Genomic DNA, 19892 nt, shown 5'->3' with positions numbered 1-19892 from the left:
TACAAAAGTCTTACTGATCCCAAACTTTAGTGTATATTGTATTCTTTATTTATTATATTTAACCTTTTTACGCTATCTAAAATATTTACATTATCATATACATAGCAAACATCTTTAAATGTTTATTTTCAAAAAGTATATGTGCACAGTCTGTAATATAGCTAAAATAGTTTAAAAAAAAACATGAATAATACCATTTATGGCTTAATAAGTGTAAATTTCCATGGTCTGGTATCAGAAAACATTAACAAGACAGAGGGCACTGGGGGGCTTATTTGCTTACACCGGTTTTGTGGAACAGGTGTTCACAGAAATTCAATTTATTTGAGCATTTAATATCTTTAAATATTGTTTTCACATGTCGGTTCTATAATTGCCTTTGTTCCATTAATGAGAAGAAAAAGAAGGGTTACAGGTATTTGTTTCATTAGGTCTTTCTTGCATTAGATAATTGAAGCCATTTTACCTTTTATGCTTTTTCACTCTGAAGTATCTCATTTGCCATTTACAGTGTATGTAATTGGATAAATGCATGCTGTGTAATTACAAACTGGCACAATTTTTTACTCTGTTGTAAATATTCATGTTTCATCATGATATTTTTGAACATATTTGTAAATGATCTGTGGATGAGTTCAAGTAATTCATGAAAATATCAATGACATGTTTGTTGAAGATATCAGTTTGAAAACAGCCACTTTTGTCAGTGTTTTTGTCACTGGTCTGGTGAGATGATGTTTCTGTCCCTACAGACCCATTAGAATATTGCACCTGCAGACTTTTCATATGCAGTGAAGACAATACTTGTTTGGCAGCATCAAACACTTCCTCTCCCAGACAGGAAATGTGATTAGAAGTGAAGGTGGGATTCAGTCAAAAAGGAACTATTCATTAACCTAAATCACCCTTTCCACAACTTCAACCCCCAATGCCATACACACTCCTTGTCCTCGACACGTTCAGTAGATGAACGCACAATAATTGTTAACGAGAGATGGGAAAGACGGATATAATTGGATGTCACCGTTTCCACAAAGTTCACAAGTTATTTGTAATGTGCAAGTGGATTAAACAGCAAAAAGAAAATGAAACAAAAGATAAGCAAAGCCATTCGGTGCATTTTGAGGCTCTATGACTAGCAATGTCTTGTTCATACTAAGAATCTTATTGAGTCACACTAACTAATTGAGTTATCTAACTACGTGTCAAAAATCCACGTAACTACGTTTCATGGCCATATCCACTTAGCGCAATGTGCTATTTTTATTTGAGAAGCTGTATGCCTATTACATTTTCTATATACATGGTTAAATGTATCTTGATCAGCATAAATGAATTCTAATAACTTGCACAATAATTACTCATCAGACCACATTTCAAGATTTAAACGAAATAGCATCTGTTTGTAAAAGCATATTTGTTTCAGTGTAAAACACAAATTTGCTTCCATTCCAAGTGGAACTGGGTGGCAGCCATGGCAACTAGTACCTGTTAATTAGAAGCTTATGGAGGAGACAATGATGTAACCTTAGAGAGATAAATAATGAATTGATCATGTGCACTTGTGGTCTAGTGTGGGTTCTCTGAATACTTGGCCAGATTTGCTAATGATTCTTAATACCACAAAAGGAACACGATCACAAAGGTCATCTTAAAGAGAAATCAAGCTCATCTCTGCTCTGGTTTTAATAAATGTGCTGTATCTATTATCTATAGGATCAAATCTACAATTGTGCAATTTTTTTTTTTTTTTTTTTGTAAGAGTATGTTGCCATCTCCTGGCCAAAAACTGCATAGACATACCGGTATTTGTTGTTTTCACTTGTATTTTTATTCTCTAAAAAGCCTTGACAGTTTCATTTACCACTGTTCATTAAAGTGCCTGTTTACATTTACAAATATATATATTTTTTAAACTGTCATTAGGAAAAAATATATATTAAAAATGAAATCAAATACATTTTAACATTTAAATACAGTACATTGGGGTGCCACTAACAAGGTGAAAATACTTTGGTTTAATACATATTTTCAGCTGATAAAACCCAGTGCTAAGAAGCTGAAGCTCAACTAGTATTTTTGAACCAACTTCTTCTGATGTAATATGAAAAATGTGCTGCTTAATATTTTTATGAAAGGCATGATACCCCAAACTTTTGAATTGTAGTGCAAGTAAGATTTAAAAATCAAAAATCTTTGATCTTGACAAAACTAGAACAATCAGCAACCAGTTCTCAACTCCGCAGGACCTCCGATCACCCACATCCACCGCTCTAGCTCCCATCTTCTCCTTCTGTCACCTCACCGAGGCAGAAGTATCCAAACTTCTCCTCTCCAGCCATCCTACAACATGTCCTCTCGACCCGATCCCCTCACATCTTCTCCAAACAATCTCTCACACACTCTTACCGGCACTCACACACATTATCAACACATCTCTCCTCACAGGCGTCTTCCCCAAAGCATTCAAGCAGGCTCGGGTAACCCCACTGATCAAAAAACCTACATTAAATGCTTCTCTTTTGGATAACTACAGACCTGTCTCTCTCCTTCCATTTGTAGGGAAAACACTCGAACGAGCTGTCTTCAACCAGCTCTCGCGGTTTCTTTCACAGTACAACAAGCTGGATGCTAAACAGTCAGGTTTCAGGAGTGGCCATTCAACAGAGACTGCGCTACTCTCAGTCACTGAAGCCCTGCGAACTGCAAAGGCTGATTCCAAATCGTCAGTCCTCATTCTGCTGGATCTCTCTGCTGCTTTTGACACTGTCAATCATCAGATTCTCCTGTCTACCCTCTCTTCACTGGGCATCACTGGAATTCCACTTCGCTGGTTTGAATCCTATCTCACCGGTAGATCCTTCAGGGTGACCTGGGGAGGGGAGGTATCCAAACCACATCAACTGATCACTGGAGTTCCTCAGGGATCGGTTCTTGGACCCCTCCTCTTCTCCACGTACACTACATCGCTGGGTCCCATCATACATGCACATGGCTTCTCCTATCACTGCTACGCCGATGACACGCAGCTCTATCTCTCTTTTCAACCTGATGACCCAACGGTAGCTGCACGGATCTCAGGCTGCCTGGCGGACATCTCGGCGTGGATGAAAGAACATCACCTACAGCTCAACCTGGCAAAGACGGAACTTCTGGTCTTCCCTGCCACTCCGACTCTACGGCATGACTTCACGATTCAGTTCGGCTCATCAATGATTACCCCATCAACTTCAGTCAGAAATCTTGGTGTAATCTTTGATGACCAGCTGACCTTCAAAGAGCACATTGCAAAGACTGCTCGTTCCTGCAGGTTTGCACTACACAACATCAGAAAGATCAGGCCCTTTCTGACAGAGCATGCTGCGCAACTTCTTGTCCAGGCCCTGGTTGTTTCTAGACTGGACTACTGCAATGCTCTTCTGGCTGGTCTGCCATCAAACGCACTCAAACCTCTACAAATGATTCAGAATGCAGCGGCACGACTGATCTTCAACGAGCCCAAAAGAGCGCATGTTACACCTCTCTTCATCTCCTTGCACTGGCTACCAGTGGCAGCTCGCATCCAGTTCAAGTCACTGATGCTTGCGTACAGATCTACCACAGGCTCTGCACCCTCCTACTTCCACTCACTATTACGAACCTACATCCCCTCCAGAAGTTTGAGATCTGCTAGTGAGCGACGCCTTGTGGTACCATCACAGAGAGGCTCAAAATCACTCTCCAGAACATTCTCGTTCACCATTCCTGGCTGGTGGAACAATCTTCCCACCCCTATCCGGAACGCCGGATCTCTGGCAACCTTCAAGCAACAACTGAAAACTCATCTCTTTCGGCAGTACTTGACTTCATCCTAAACTCAAAAAAAATAAAAAAAAACTTTCCCTCTATCTTTCTCTCCACCTACTAGCTTGTACTTATTTGAACAATGACTGAGACTTGGTGTTACGAGCACTTCCTCTGTCTGACTGCCTCTTCAAGATGAATCGCTTTTTGTATTCCCCAATTGTAAGTCGCTTTGGATAAAAGCGTCTGCCAAATGACTAAATGTAAAATGTAAATGTAAAAGAAAAATTAATTAATACTTATTTATAGATAAATTGACAGTAAAGATATTTATGATGTTACAAAAGATTTCGGTTTCAAATAAATTCCAGCCATCAAAGAATCCTGAATGAATTAAAATGAATGAATGAATGAATCTGACAAATTGGTAAGTTAAATGGCACAAGAGAATGGAAACCATGCCAAGGACAAATAAAGGCATTGTAAAAGTGATTTATTTACAAAAATATATCCATAAATACCATTTTAAAAGCCTCCAACTGACAGACACACACACACACATACTGTACATGTAAAACAATTGTAATTGTACTGCACAAATATGAGCAGCATCGATTTAAATGGCATACAAGTAGTGGCAAAACTCATAATAATAGCCCAAACCCAGCAGATTAGATTAAGGAGCTGTAAAGGAGATTTGTGAATTCTATAAACCTGAGGTGAATGGTCATACTGCTTTCTGTCACAGCACTGATCTGTACTTGCAAGCAAACATGATCCACACAGCACAAGCCGACTCTGGATAGGCAAACACACGAACCCTCACTGCCAGTCGCACATGATCCCCTCGGCAGCAAACAATCTCTTCACAGAACGGTGACCTGTGATACATAAGAAAACAAGTTATTTTAGTCGCTTGTCTAAAACTGCAGTGTGACTTTTGACCCCTGACAGCACTGAACAAAATTGCTCATTTTTTGCTACTTCTTTAAACTTCTTTAAAAAAAAAGGCATTAAAGGTAGCTCTGTTTGTTTGTGTAGGTACCTGAGGCAGGTAGCGAATGCCCTGCGTGCATTACGATGCAAGAAATGAATAGGGAAGCCTTTAAAAGTGTGTCCGTCAGGCACCGCTCTTCTCACAGCATCCTGAAACTCTTCGTTTCCACACGACACACCAGTACAGCGCTCTAGTTCATACGCCGACAGCGCTGCTGACAGCAGGTATGACAGGTGATCATCCCACACCGTTGCCAGACCGAGATCCTACAGACAAAAGCATGTTGAAAAGTATCCAAGTACGAGTTTCTGTCAAATATTTTCAATGGCAAGAAACTAGACTTGTATATTTGTGGAAAACTCAGATTTTACATTTTCAAAAATTAGACAAACATTCATGTTGCTTACCCGAAGTCACTTTTTTTCTTTGAAATAATATTAAATATTGAATATTGAACTGGGTATTTTAAGTTTCAAAATTACAAAAAGCATAATATAAGTGGTCCATGATATTTCAAGTTTAATACAATACTTTTTTCTAGGAGGAATAGACTACTAGAAAATAACTTATGTTGAAATTGACTACAAGAGTTGTAACTTCTATTCAGCAAGGATGCATTAAACTGATAAAAAGTGACAGTAAAGCCTTACTTTACAAAAAAATGTTTTAATGCTAAATTTTCTATTCATCAAGGATTCTGAATTAAAAAAACTGCATCAAAGTTTTCACAAAAATATTAAGCAGCTCAACTGTTTTCAACATTGCAAAAAAAAAAAAAAAAAAGGTTCTTAAGCACCAAATCAACATTTTAGAATGATTTCTGAAGATTTCTGAATGATGTGACACTAAAGACTGGAGTAATGGCTGTTAAAAATTTCAGCTTTGTCATGACAGGAATAAGCTGTATTCCGAAATGCACTTTACATACGTTGTTTTTGGGTGGGAGGTTGCTTGTTACCTTTCTATGCTCTGCTAAAAGGTAGCGCATTTCCAGCTCAAGTTGATTGCTGGCCTCATTAGGCACTACAGAAGAAGAGCAGAGAGGAGGAGTCGGTGGGAGAGAGGAGGTGGAGCCGGGTGCACATACAGACCTCACGGCCTCCTCGCTCATGGCCTTCCAGCGGGAGCCATCTGTGAAGTCAAACACACACAGCTCCACAGCATCTGACGGCTGACAGTTCGCCAGGAACATCTTGTGGTTGAAGACGCAGCCGAGCGTCCGGTAAGGGTGGGTGGGTTTTGGTTGGGGAACCATGGGGGGAGCATCTGGGTCTATTGGACGGTGGAGGTATCTAGTACAGAAAATAAAACAGGAAGGTTGGTCTTAAAGCAAGATATTAAACATTATTAACAACAACAACGAAATCAGTGTGATGTCTGATTTGTGAACAAATTACTCTTATGGTACTTTAATGAATCAGTCAACAAGATTCATGAAACAGCCTCAAACTCAGTGGTTTAAATCACTCACTTACAATCACTGACTGTGATTTACTGAATTTGTGATTGACTTTCTTTCTTAACTGTGAATTTTTTCATTCATGTCTGATTCCAAAAGAACCAGGAAATGTACGTGTAATTAAAGTAGTTCTGTCAAACGATTAATCGTGATTAATCGCATCCAAAATAAAAGTGTGTGTTTACATAATGTGTGTGTACTTTGTATATTTATGTATATAAATACACACACATACAGTATTATATTTGGAAAATATTTACATGCATTTATTTATATTCATAGAACTTATATTATATAAAAATATCTTTAATATATAAAGAAAAATGTTCTGTAATATATACACATGCATGTGTGCATTTATATATACACGTAATAAATATACACAGTACACACATATATTATGTAAACAAAAACTTTTATTTTGGATACGATTAATCGTTTGACAGCACTAAATTAAAGATATTCACAACCAGTTTTGCTATAGGTAATGAAAATTAAAACTAAAACTATTAAAAATAATTTTTGTTAATTCAAATAAATCTGAAATAAAACAGAATAGAAATATATGTAAAAAAAAATGAAATTAGAAATGTTGCAATGTCAACTAACTAAAATAAGTACTAAAATTACTAAAACTTAAACAAAATAAAATGAACTGAAAATATAAAAATAAAAGCCAATTCAAAATATTAATAAATAGAAATTTAGTATAAATACTAGTATATAAATTGTTTTGTTGCAAAAAAAATAATTAAAAATTCCAAAAACCTTCAAATATTTCACAAAGCCTGTTTTTGTTAATTGTTTAGCATAGTGCGATCCAACTGTAATGTTTAATCAATTGCAAGAGAAACTTTGTTTGGAAGTAGAACTGTAAGGTGGGTGACATTTCGTAATCAATCAATACAATCATTTTTTTTTTTTTTTTAACAGTCAGAAATATTGCCAAAACCATTAAGGAATTTTTTTTTAAGTGGTTAACTAACAAAAACTAACATTTGGCTCATAAATGTATACATCGGAGAAATTTTAGGGGCAGTTGAGAAAATAACTAAGAACAATTAGAATGTATGAATATTTACCTGTGTGCAGTGAAACTTTCCCAAAAGGTGATGGAGCAGTCTGTACCGCAGGTCATGACCCAGGTGTGTGGAATATTTTTGGCTTTGGTGCCCACACATACATAAGCATCCAGTCCAAATCCCAACAGCAGACTACACAGCAGTGTGGCATGATCCTCACAGTCTCCCTGACAACAAAAAATCAACGTTCATAAAAACACATATGAATTCTAATGTTTTACTCTAGCTTATATTTAGGTTCAGTGCTTAGTGTTAAATCAGTATTTAATAGGGTGTCTTACCTTGTTTCTGCACAGAAAGGCCATCATAGAGCACCACTGCTCCTGACGGACTCCTCCGCCTACCATAGGTGCTCTCTCCTGAGCTAACAGGCTAACGAACCGCGCCGCCTGTCGCGGACTCTCCAGCAACCTGCCGGCACGCAATACCCGTACATATGAACACACAGGCCGGTTCACACCATTTTCATCCTGGAAAACACACAAGTTGTATAGAACATCTGATGCAAATACAGTTACTAACAAGCATGAATCGCCAATCACCAATATCTAGTTATATATAGCAACATTCAACAGTACATTGCTCAGTAACATCAGGTCACCTGTGCAAAGATCTTCACTAGTTTGGACTGGTGTGAGGGTCGAATTTCCAAGAACTCCTGCCACCACTGTTTGGCATATACCAAAAACAGCCTCTCCTTCTCTGCTGTTTTCTGCCTTTCCAGGGATTGCTGGAAGAAGCAAGATCCCGAGTTTTTGTTTTAGGCAAGCTGTTTTTACAATGCAATGTTACTGAGACAAATAATAGAGAAATTATGAGAATGAGAAAGCTTTGTTTTGAAGACTTATCATCCCCCTTTTTGTAACAAATGATGCTTAGAGAATAACAACTCCTTTAAAGAAATGTTCTGGGTTCAAAGTAAAAAAAAATGGTGGCCAGATAAAATGGCTAACTGGAAAAGTGTATAGGTGTGGTTCGTTCAAAAGCTCATTACATGGTTATGACTGGAGCTGAAAAATTGAAAACAATGATCAACGCATAAACACAAAGAACATCAAAAAAAGGGATGAGTCTAAATTATTTTTTTCATGCTACCAGTAGAGCTTTACTTGTACTCAACCTCAAACATTCCTTTGAATGTTATACAGAATGACTTAATTTTAAATAAACTGAAGCATTTATATAATAATGATTTACCTGGGTGGTGATGACATCAGGGCTCAAGGTCTCAGTAAGAGGAGGGTACAGTTCCAATTTCAGATTCAGAACCCCGACAGCTACTTTACATTCACTGCCTGAGAAAAAAATAAATACATGCACACATGCCCATTAACTATTGTTACGGCTTAACACCCTTTAATGTGTCCTTTACAACTTAAATGTATAGTTTAAATCTCCAAAAGAAGGTACTTTGAAGAATGCTGCAATTGTTTTTGTTCATAAAATGAAAGGTACTTGGGTCCAAAGTTGTTTGAGACCCTATCAATGTTGAAACATTAGTAAAAATATCTTCTTTTATGTTCCACAGAAGAGAACAAGTCATACAGGAATATCATAATGAGAGACAAACATTCATATAATTTGTATTTTGGGTAAACTGCGTGTTATGAAAGAAAAATGTTCACCTTTAGTAATATGACATTTGCTTACCCACTCCCAGCAGTTCTGCTGAGACATTGGTTTTCCCGTTGGGAGCACTGAGAACTCTCCGCCAGTCAAGAAAATAAGAAGAAATGAGTGTTGTGTCCCCAGACGTGTCGGTTTTAATCAGCACCATGTGCACTGGATCACAGATGGACAGCATGGTGGTAGCATCAGCCATCTTGCTAGCATCTCCTGTGCCATAACAAAAACACATGACAGGTTCTTGAAATGAAATGGAGTACATTAGACTGCTAAAAAAGTAGGGTTGCTTAAGACACCTGGGCCATCTCTGTGGACTTCCAGAAGAAAGCCCTCCTGTAGGTCTGGTTCACAGGCACATGGGACTGGTTTGGAGCGGAAGCGCTGGTTGCGGAAGTGGAGATGAAGGGTGAAGGTAGAGCACACCTGACCAGGTAAAGGTTCTGGCTCCTGCAAGTGTTCCAGGAAGGCCTTACCGCCCAGAACTTGTAGGTAGAGGTATCTCCTTAGTGGACTGATGTTGGCTGGTGAAATGTTTTTTAAAGGGTTAGTTCACTAAAAAAAATTACAATTTAATAATTAATTTGGGACACAAAGGATGTTCAACAGAAGGTTTATGCTTCTCTTTTTCCTATCATGAAAGTCATGTTGTTCCAAACCCATAAGACTTTAGTTCATCTTCGAAACACAAATGAAGATATTTTTAATGAAACCTGATTTTCAATTAAATCTCCCACTCCATTGAAAGTCTATTCCACCAAAACTTTAAAACATCATATGATAAAAGGTAATCCATAAGGACCAAGCGGTTTAATCCAAGTCTTCTGAAGAAATACAGTCACTTTATATATGAACAATGATGAACAGGCTTGAACAGATGCATATTCCCATATAAACGTTGATCAGCGCACATACATGCAGCACATCAAATATGGCAAATAATGCACTTACGCTGAAAGCACAGGAAATGTCTTCATTTGTGTTTTAAAGATGAACAAAATGATGGTTTTAGAATGATATGAGGATAAAAATGATTAACAATCACTCACTTGTCTTCAGCTGTGTGATGTTCTTGTCCACAAAACGAGTTGCAGACTTGTTCACAGATTCAGCTTCAGTGTGAGAAACATCCTGATGGGAAACCAACTTGTCTTTTAAAGCGATACAACATATCTATGCTTTGGGAAAAAGATGCATTCATTTTGCAATCTCAATGTATGCAAAGCATCAATATATAATCAAAATGCTCTTAGTTACCACATTTGTGAAGTGGAGATCTTTCATCACATCATCCACGATTCCTCTCCGCTGGAGAGCATGTATGAAATCCTCTTCAGAGAGAGAGCGCTGTCCATACTGCCCATCACCCCTCACAGTCTCCGCTAAAACATCACGAATTTTACTATGGATATCCATCTGAAAACGGGTTAGTTGACAAATAACAGCATTAGGAGATTTTCAATATCAAGATGTAGGTTAGGTTAGGTCATTTTTTGAAAGAAGTCCCTTATGCTCACAAAAGATGCATTTATTTGATTAAAAATAGAGAAGAAACAGCAATATTGTGAAATATGATTACAATTTAAAAGCACTGTTTTCTATCTTAATACATTTAAAAATGTAGTTTATAGCTGTGATTTGTCAGCAGCCATTACTCCAGTGTCACGTGATCCTTCAGAAATCATTCTAATATGCTGAATACAATTCAAAATATATTCAAATAAAAATAAATAATTTTAAATTGTAAGAATAGTTAGCAATATCATTGTTTAACGTTACTCTATTTATTATTATTTTTTAATCAAATGAATGCAGCCTTGCTGAGAATAAGATTTAAAAACAACAACAATAACAAAAAACATTAAATACATAAATAAAAACTGCTTTGCACAAAAATTTTACGATATAAAAGCATTGCATGTGTGGTTGGTTGTCATGTCAACCACCTAAATAAACCAGTAAAAACAACAACTACAACATTATTTGAATCATATAAAATGATGTAAAACAGGAATATAATGGTTTCTGACATAAATAATTTGCTCGAAGTACACACATGCAAAGTCTATTGCACTAAAGGCAATGAATAGTCATGATTTGCGAGTAACGTTAACAACAGATCATTAAATTACTTAGTTTACCTTGATTAAATGGTCATGGATTATTTGTTTTAATTCAGTTGCTTTTTCTGGCGGCAGGGACATGTTTCCGAGCGTGAAAATGCCACAAGTGTTTAAAATGTAAAAGTCAAAACATTTGAAGTCAGCGACTGCATTAAACACAGGTTTTCAACATAAGTTACTCATATTGTTTATGTTCTTCTGTTGCTGGACGCGTTTTAAATCCTGGCGGAAAGGTAAGCGGGAGTCTGTCGCCACAGCGCCTGTGTATTCTCGCTGTTGCGGTTTTAAAATACACTCAATGCTGAAAAACAAAAACCTAACTACATTACGTTTAACGAACAGTAGTCTTTATTAGCTTTAATACTTTACGATTTTGGAGATAAATATTAAACTATGGTTTAAAACAGGCACAGCGTCTTCATACTTAGGAAATGACGTGATCAAATGCAGCCCCTGGATCTTGTAGTTCTTCTCGTTTATTATAAACACTGTACTTTGTACTTACTCACTTATACTGTGGTGGTGGTGTACCATACCGAAATCTATACATGAAAATATTCAGTGTTCCTCTCTGAAGTCATTATTGGCACCCTTGGTAAATATGATCAAAGACGGCTCTGAAAATAAACCTGCATTATTAATCCTTTTGATATTTTATTAAAAAATCTAACCTTTCATTGAACTAAAACAATTGAAAATGGGGGAAAATCTCATTATGAAATAAATGTTTTTCTCAAATACACAGACACATTTATTGGTACCCCTAGAAATTCTTATGAGTAAAATATCTCTGAAGTATATTTTCCCATTTATATTCACAATTTTGAGCACTCCAGGGTGATTATGGACATGAAATTATCCAGACATGACTTCCTGTTCCACAGAAATATAAACAGGAGGGAAAACAAAGCCCAAATTCCCTTAATCATCCATCACAATGAGAAAAACTAAAGAATATATTTTTGATGTGCAGCAAAAGATAATTGAGCTTCACAAATTAGTGAAGTGGCTTTAAGAAAAGAGCTAGAGCAGTGAAAATTCCCATCAGGACAATAATTAAGAATTTCCCATCAACAGAAAATGTTACGAAACTGCCTGGAAGAGGACGTGTGTCTATATCATCCTAATGCGTGGTGAGAAGGAGAGTTTGAGTGGCTAAAGACTCTCTGAGGACCACAGCTGGAGAATTGCAGAAAATAGTTCAGTCTCGGGGTCAGAACACCTTAAAAAAAATTATTCTAATGGGACTGGCTTCTATGGTCAGATGAAACTAAAAAATGAGCTTTCTAGAAGCAAACACTCAAGATGGGTTTGGTGAACACAGGGATAAAAAGTACCCCCTGTGTACAATGAAATATACTGCTGTATTTTTGATGTTGTGGGCCTATATTTCTGCTAGAGGTCCTGGACATTTTGTTTAGACACATGGCATCATGGATTCTACCAACAGATAAAAAATCAACAAGTGACTGACTCTTAGAAATCTTATAATGGATCTTCAAACCGTACAATAATGCAAACACAAACCTCAAAAACAACACAAAAATGGGTCACTGAGCACAAAACCAAGCTTCTGCTATGGCCATTCCAGTACTCTGGCCTGAACCCTGTAGAAAATGAGTGAGGTGAACTGAAGAGAAGAAGCACCGTCATGGAGATGTGAATCTGAAGGATCTGGAGTGATTCTGGGTCTCTGGTCTCTTGTCAGGTGTTCTCTAACCTCATCAGGCATTATAGGAGAAAATTTAGAGCTGTTAAACTGGAAAATGGAGGTTTAAAAAGTATTGAATAAAAGGGTACCATTAATTGTGGCCAATGTGTATTAGAGAAAAACATTTATTTCATAATGATATTTTCCCCCATTTTAAATTCTTATTATCCAATGAAAGGTTAGATTTTTGTGTTTTTAAAAAAAAATAAAAGATCAAAAGGATTAACAATGCAGATTAATTTTCATAGCCTTCTTTGATCATATTTACCAAGGGTGCCAATAATTCTGACCACGACCATATATAGATCTTATTTAATACAATTAAATATATTTTCAGAGCTTTAGTGTATCAGAAGAATGAGTTCAACAGCTTTTTATATTCAATTATTAAACCAGATGTCACTTATATTTGCAAAGCATGTTGGGAACAGCTTTCTCATATCTTTGAAAAATGTTATTAGCTCCTAAAAGGTCATCCCTTAAACACAGCTTTTTCCCGTACTTGTGACAACAGACCGCTGAGAGGAAAAAGGATTGTTCTTTCCCGGTTGGTCACTTGGCTAGATGGAATGAAATTACCACTCCACCATTAGCCACTTCTGGAAATATTGGATCAATTCCTGGAACCATGGCAGGAAGAGACATCTAATTTGACTCCCATTGATTCTGCTAAGTAATTGGCATTAAACCCACAATGAAATCCTACAGTGTGAGGTAACGGCGACTGGAAACAAAAACAAATCTCTAGGGTTAGTTTAGCATCCATTGTCGAAAAATTAAACATAACAGACCTGACACTGCACTGATGTAGCCATCTGTAAATATGCAATCTGTCACAATCTGCATTTATTTACACTCATACATCAGTTTTACCCCACGTGCATCGATGAAATGAGAGATACCGTTTTATGGATGCAAATAAGCTTGAGAAACCAGAAAAGCATATGCACAGAAGATGCCGGAGACAAAAATAATGCAAACAAAAACAGCAATTTTTCTTCTTTAGTAAAGAGTTTACTATGTACATTTTTAAAAGTGGAAACCAGACCACTTATTACATTTGGCTGAATCTACAGTCAGTTTATTACTAGAAGATCCTGAGATGTGCATGTACGGAAACTCACTGGGCTTTGACCTACTGAAACAAATGAGTCACCCTATGAATATCCATGCCGAAATTTTGCAAAACAGACGCATTTAATAAACTGACTTGGACGGACCGGCGAGGGTCTATTTAACATTGCTCTGCATATAAACAAAATACTGTACAGTGAAAGTTGTTAGGCCGCGAGAACTTACCCTAATGGAATTACAATAGTAGTTACAATGTAACTACATCATTCGTTACACTGTAATAACTACATGACGACAAACATTCAATAAATCGTGAAGAACATCCAGGTATGAATGCTTGTAAACACGATCATTCTACATTTTTTGTCCCTTATATAGAAACATCCAAGCACCTACTAATATGAGTACCATAATTTGGGTCCCTGGGCAAACAAAGACAAGAAGAGGAATCTGTAGGATAAAACGGCATTACTGGGACAGAAAGGCCCAGCACATGCACAGTCCCAGTACTACAGCTGCACCAGCACCGACATTTAGGAGAATTGGTTTCCAGAAAAGCCACTTCTCTTTCTTCTTCTCCGAATCGCTCAGTTTCAGCTTCATTTGCTGCACCTTCTGTGCAGTGCTGGCTATCCGTTCATCGCGGTTCCGCTTGCGAAGGCTGGAAGTAATAACACACACATGGTTGATTACTTCAGATTTTTTATTAGGCAAAAAAAGTGAGCTATTTTCCTGGTATTAGCATAATTACATCACTTAATGCACGTCCTTTTTCTAAATATATTTTCTCAAAGTAATGGTTATGAAAAGTCATATTGTGAAATATTATTGCAATTCAATTTAAAAGAACTGTTTTCTATTTGAATATATTACAAAAGATTGCTATGATGGCAAAGCTATCAGTTAACAAGATTAAACAATATTTTTTCATTTTATCTTACCTTAATGTTTTTAACTCTGTATGCTCTTCGTTTTGTGAATGTATGCTGTCTCGTTCCCTTCCTGGATCATGTGGCTCTGTACAAGAGTCAGACTGTCCGTTGAGTTTCTCTGAATTCAGGATAGAGCTCTGAGAAGATGAAACCAAATAAGCTTCTGGCTCCTGCCACTCTTCAGGCTGCTTCTGCTGTCAATGCAAAAGCTTCAGGGTTAGAGACACATAAACAGTACATTAAATACTTTTGGGAAGCAAACGTGTACTTTGCAATATATGTGAATAGTTGATGTGTAACATGTCGATAAAAAAAAAAAAAAAAAAAAAGGGGCACAATTACTATGGTTTTGATAAACCATAGTAATTGTGCACAAAAGCACAATTACTATGGTTTATCAAAAGTAACACAAACAAAAATAAATAAATTTAGTGTTTCAAAGTTCAAAATTCATTATTAATGTCTCTACTGTCCCTTTTGAACATTATGAATGTTCAAGTATAAATCTATTTAATCTACTATAAATCTAAAATAAATCTACTGTCCCCAAAGTTTGCAACAGTGATGTAGTTTTTTTTTTTTTTTTACAATATAATGCAAATAAATGCAATACAATTTTTTTAAAGCAACTCTGGTTATTAATAACCTACTCAAAATCAAATGTAATAATGCAATCGCACCATGCTTGACACCTGTACAGCCGAGTCTCCCAGGATGCTGTTTGCTCCCTCCATGACTGCCATATATGAAAATCGAAGCTGATCTGGAGTTTGGATGAGGCCCATTCGATACTCTCTCATATCCAACAAAACCTTTTGAATGTCCACAGACGAAGGGTCTTTCCTCTTGTCCATCTATAAATACAAAACGACAATGAAATATCAGTTCAACAAAACATTCTATTGTACATGAAAAAACTACTACATTTTCACATAATGCATGTAATAAATGCTGATGAGCTGTAAAACCTTTAGAATTATTAAATATTTTGTAACAGCAGTCTCACCAATACAAGGCAGGTGTCAACCAATGAAAAAGTCCCAGATCTCCCTATTCCTGCACTGCAGTGGACCACCGCAGGTCCGTTCTCTGGCCCCAATGAGCCAGACTCTCGAACCTTGAAAAGGAAGTTGAGGAATGATGCTGGGGACTCTGGCACACCAAAATCAGGCCACGTTGTGTAATTAAAATGGTAGATCTCTCTGGTTTCTCCGGTCTAAAAATAAGGGACAATTTAAACATTTATTTTTTATGTTTTGTTTAGAGAACTATTCAGTGACAATGATTTAACATTACGTTCACCTTGCCATTTTTGAGTTCTAATAATCTGATTGTGTAATTCGGTTTGACATCCTCAGACACCAGAGTCACTACAAACCCAGTGTCACTGAAATACATGTCTCGCTCCTCATTTGTTGGCCAGTACTGCGCACACTTCTCCTGTTAAGAAAAAAAAATAAAAACAGATCTTAAGACAATTATTTGAAATAATAATGTGTAAGATACACTGCCCTCCAAAAGTATGGAAACGCCCTAGAAAAGTGGGGTTTTGGACAATATTGGCATGAATCCTTTTTAATTTGTGATAATTTTGCACTGATAAGGGACAACACAAACTACGAAAACATTTTATTACATAAACAGTTTATACATAGAAAAAAAATTAAATTTTCGATTCATCAAAATATCCACCATTAGCAGCTATTACAGCTCTGCGTAATCTGGGCATCCGAGCTGTCAGTTTATTCAAACATTGACTTAATACTGTATATTACTCCAAGCCTCCTGAAGGATTGCCCAAAGATGATTCACACTGGTTGGACACTTCTTACGGACATCATGGTCCAATTGGGTTGAGGTCGGGCGATTGGGGAGGCCATTCCATGACAGACAAGATGCCAGCTGACTGTTTACTCTCCAAATAGGATTTGCACAGCTTGGAAGTGTGCTTGGGGTCATTGTCTTGTTGGAATGTGAAGCCAAAACCACACTTTGCCAGGGGTGTTTCCAAACTTTTGGAGGGCAGTGTATATACTACCATTCAAAAGTTTGGACTCAGCATTTATTATACAGTTTGAAACAGTACATATTAAAGTTAAGTTTATTCCAGTGATGGCAAAGATGAATTTTCAGTAGCCATTACACCAGTCTTCAGAATCATTCTAAAATGCTGATTTGGTGCTCAAGCAATATTGCTTAATATTATCAATGTTGGAAACAGTTGTGCTGCTTTCCATCAACTAATGCATCCTTGATAAATAAATGTAGTAATATTTACAATATATAACAACTTGCAGACCACAAGTGGTTTCTTTCTTTTAAATTAAAATGTTAATAAATGTAAAAACAAAGCAAGGCAAAGAACAAACAATGTTTGTGTTCACTCACCGAGCCTTTTTCTATAACTCTGTTAAGCATAATAACTGCTTTGCAACGTTGTTCCCAAATCATTTGCCAGAAGTGACCACAAGTGTTCCTCAGTGGGCCCTGCAGAAAGCGAAAAGTGTCTGCAATTACATTAGAGAATACACAAACAAGCTGGTCAATGCATGCTCCATTAAACTACAATCTTCCAGACATTCTTTGTTCTAAAAAGGCTGTTAAAAAGACAGGTTTCATGGTGCTAAACACAAATTCAATAAAAACAGGGGAAACATGTCAATCAAATTTGTTGGTATAGAAGAACCACATGTAAATGTGTATTGAGGTCACTTGAGACATCAATGCAAGTCAGCTAAATGCAAACAGCGGACTTACTTTTTCCATTACTGCCATACCTGTGTCAATATGTACTTTCTCTGGGCCTCCTCCACGGTAATTAGGCTCGCATTTATGTAGTCATTCTCTGAATTTTCTAATCTCACCCGACTGTGATCATCTTAACACAAAAATTCAGGTTATTCAGGGCGATTTTAGCAATTAGTGTTAAATTAATCTGAAATCAAGATTCATTTTACAGAAAAAAAGCTTGTAAGGACTATTTTAATAAAACAATTGTCATCGTTGTCATTCAAATCTGTATGGCTGTCTTACACATTAAGTCACTATTGACTTTCACTACATTTTTCCTTTATACAATGAAAGTGAATGGTGACTGAGGCTGTTATCCCGAGGCTATAACATTTCCTATTTTGGTTCACAGACAAAGAACAAAAAAAAAGAAAGTCATACAGATGTGAAACAACGATGTTGGCTAATTAATGATACGAGTTTAAGTAAACTGTCCTTTTCAGGGCAAGGTTACAAAATGAGTGAAACATTGTTAAAATGGTTTACATGGAAGAAACGTACAGGGACTGACGTCTCTATATCTATTCCTATTGCGATTTTCTGGGAACTTTGCCACTTTGTAGGGACACTCCTGAGACTGGTTACGGATTTCCTAGAAAGAGATTACAAAATAACCAACATTAGTGTGAAAACCCTAAGTGCCATCCCTCAAAAAACAAATAAATAAATAAACACTCCTCTCTCATATATGTCATGACATGTAAAACCTGCATAAGAAATGTTCAATATGACGAAAGGAGGAGGGAGTGTTATTAAAATATGAATAAAGAACAAATAACACAGTCAGAATAAAATATATTCAGCCAAATAAGGGCATGTTGGACTATCTGGCTGAGTTATAGAGAACTGACAGCTTCGGTTCTTCAGTTCTTGGGAAGTGCTCGTCAGTTCTCAGAAACCATATCAGTGCATGGATGGAGGTGTGTCAAAACCTAGCGAGCTCCCTAACTTGACAGCATTTTCGAGTATCACACATGCACGCGGGGGTTTTAGAAAGCGGCAGAGATCAGATGATATTTAGGGTGATAGGACTTGGAACTCAAACGGTGCCTAAAACAAACTAAGGTGAAACTGAGAGGTCTTGAAATGCTGTCTAGGTAGATAGCTCACAAGGTGTTGAGACGCAGCCCGCGTGTTGGCAGGAAGCTGCTCTAATGCACCGCACTGACATGACCGCTCACGCACTTCACATTGCTGGCATTTACTCCGTGTAAACAAGTTATTTTAATTCGCTGTATGGTTTTATTCGTTTTGCTTCTTGACAAGAATTAAAAATAATAAACCGTTTGAGTTGTAAAACCATTTCCACTCACGTTCGCGTTTACCCGAGCTGAAACGATTCACAAAACAAGATTATTTTAGATGTAGCTGCGGGCAGTAAATTCATGTGGACCATATTTCTCGGTATTACGCGCATGCGCTGTAACGCAAAGCTGAATTACCCATCCGTTCTCACGGCCCGAGTACTTACATAGGAGCATTAGATAAACATTACAAATCAGCAGGTGTCCCAAGCGTTCATTCTAATAACGGCTCAAATTTAATCATTCAGAAGAACCGTATGACTTACATTATAAAGGTTTTGCCACTGTCCAGATGAATCGATGTTCTCAAACTCCTGATGCATTTTCTTCCGAAGCGGGGTTAATCAAATGGGAAATGGTTCAATCATATGTCGTCTGAGCTCATTCCATTGTTAAAAATGGTCATGATCCCGTAAAAACGGCAAGGAACGGTGCAGTGCGATGTTAACCCTCATCAAAGAGGATAAAATTACCAGCACTTTCAGCACCCCCATCGACTACTTCCGTGTGCCCGTGGAGCGCGACAAACAGCGCCCTCTGTCGACAAGACTCCACATGGCCCACCTCCATTACTTCCAGGTGCTGCTGGAGACTCATACAAGTGTCGAATCTTTTGAATCATTTCACCAAAACCGTTCATTCACTGACTCTTAGAGAAGGCTACCAAGTTTGTGCAATGAGTGGGTCATTCACTCAAGTCGTTCACCAACAAAATGTCACGATCTTTTACTAAATTTCCTCATTTACAAATCAAGTTTTTCCACATATGGTCAATACTAAGCGTTTTTCCCCCCGCCATCTTCATTAGAGCATGACTTTTCAAGCTATAGCAAAAAGACAATATTAAGCATAAACAATAGTTGCATAAATAAAGCACACTGGCATAAAACATTATAAGGCAGACGTATTAAAGAGTACTAATTAGTACGTAATTAATTAGTAGAATTAAGCGAATTTTGTTCAAACTAAAGATTCTTTTAAATTCAATTCACAAATGACACAATACTTCCAGGA

At 37.1% G+C, this 19892-nt stretch overlaps 2 protein-coding genes across 5 annotated transcripts; both read right to left on the bottom strand.

The window, feature by feature from the left end:
* Positions 1-4258: 4258 nt before the first annotated feature.
* On the bottom strand, positions 4259-11505 carry cep76 (centrosomal protein 76). The gene is made up of 12 exons (XM_079445032.1): positions 11086-11505; positions 10202-10360; positions 9994-10075; positions 9244-9468; positions 8972-9157; positions 8519-8616; positions 7923-8051; positions 7603-7791; positions 7322-7488; positions 5739-6072; positions 4829-5046; positions 4259-4664 (listed from the first exon to the last, which is right to left on the bottom strand). The coding sequence occupies exons 1-12, from the start codon at positions 11146-11148 to the stop codon at positions 4526-4528; spliced, it is 1989 nt and encodes a 662-aa protein (XP_079301158.1). The 5' UTR covers positions 11149-11505; the 3' UTR covers positions 4259-4525.
* A 2082-nt stretch (positions 11506-13587) lies between these two features.
* LOC306887757 (tyrosine-protein phosphatase non-receptor type 2-like) lies at positions 13588-19410 on the bottom strand. 4 transcript variants are annotated; one of them, XM_079445764.1, is made up of 9 exons: positions 19145-19410; positions 18076-18166; positions 17562-17662; positions 17173-17271; positions 16087-16224; positions 15791-16000; positions 15465-15638; positions 14794-14978; positions 13588-14513 (listed from the first exon to the last, which is right to left on the bottom strand). In XM_079445764.1, the coding sequence occupies exons 1-9, from the start codon at positions 19199-19201 to the stop codon at positions 14321-14323; spliced, it is 1248 nt and encodes a 415-aa protein (XP_079301890.1). In that variant the 5' UTR covers positions 19202-19410; the 3' UTR covers positions 13588-14320. The 4 variants fall into 4 exon arrangements, with proteins under 4 accessions (XP_079301890.1, XP_079301891.1, XP_079301889.1 ...); XM_079445765.1 differs by having other exon boundaries at positions 13594-14513; positions 14794-14975; positions 19145-19403; XM_079445763.1 differs by having other exon boundaries at positions 13594-14513; positions 18061-18166; positions 19145-19391.
* Between the last annotated feature and the right edge of the window lie 482 nt (positions 19411-19892).

The sequence above is a fragment of the Barbus barbus genome, assembly GCF_936440315.1.
Source record: "Barbus barbus genome assembly, chromosome: 21".
Taxonomy (NCBI): Eukaryota; Metazoa; Chordata; class Actinopteri; order Cypriniformes; family Cyprinidae; genus Barbus; species Barbus barbus.
Note: the sequence above shows the minus strand (reverse complement) of the source record. Positions and strands in the feature narration are given on the sequence as shown.

What these genes read in the sequence shown, in the direction of transcription:
- LOC306887757 (XM_079445763.1), bottom strand. Translation starts at nt 19,201, where the DNA reads ATGCATCAGGAGTTTGAGAACATCGATTCATCTGGACAGTGGCAAAAC. An exon ending in TCCCTGTACGTTTCTTCCAT is followed by an intron (nt 17,663 to 18,060) that starts GTAAACCATTTT and finishes TTTTGTGTTAAG; the next exon opens with ATGATCACAGTCGGGTGAGA. An exon ending in TAGAACTCAAAAATGGCAAG is followed by an intron (nt 16,001 to 16,086) that starts GTGAACGTAATG and finishes CCTTATTTTTAG; the next exon opens with ACCGGAGAAACCAGAGAGAT.
- cep76 (XM_079445032.1), bottom strand. Translation starts at nt 11,148, where the DNA reads ATGTCCCTGCCGCCAGAAAAAGCAACTGAATTAAAACAAATAATCCAT. An exon ending in CATCACACAGCTGAAGACAA is followed by an intron (nt 9,469 to 9,993) that starts GTGAGTGATTGT and finishes ACATTTCACCAG; the next exon opens with CCAACATCAGTCCACTAAGG. An exon ending in CTGATGTCATCACCACCCAG is followed by an intron (nt 8,052 to 8,518) that starts GTAAATCATTAT and finishes TGCTTCTTCCAG; the next exon opens with CAATCCCTGGAAAGGCAGAA.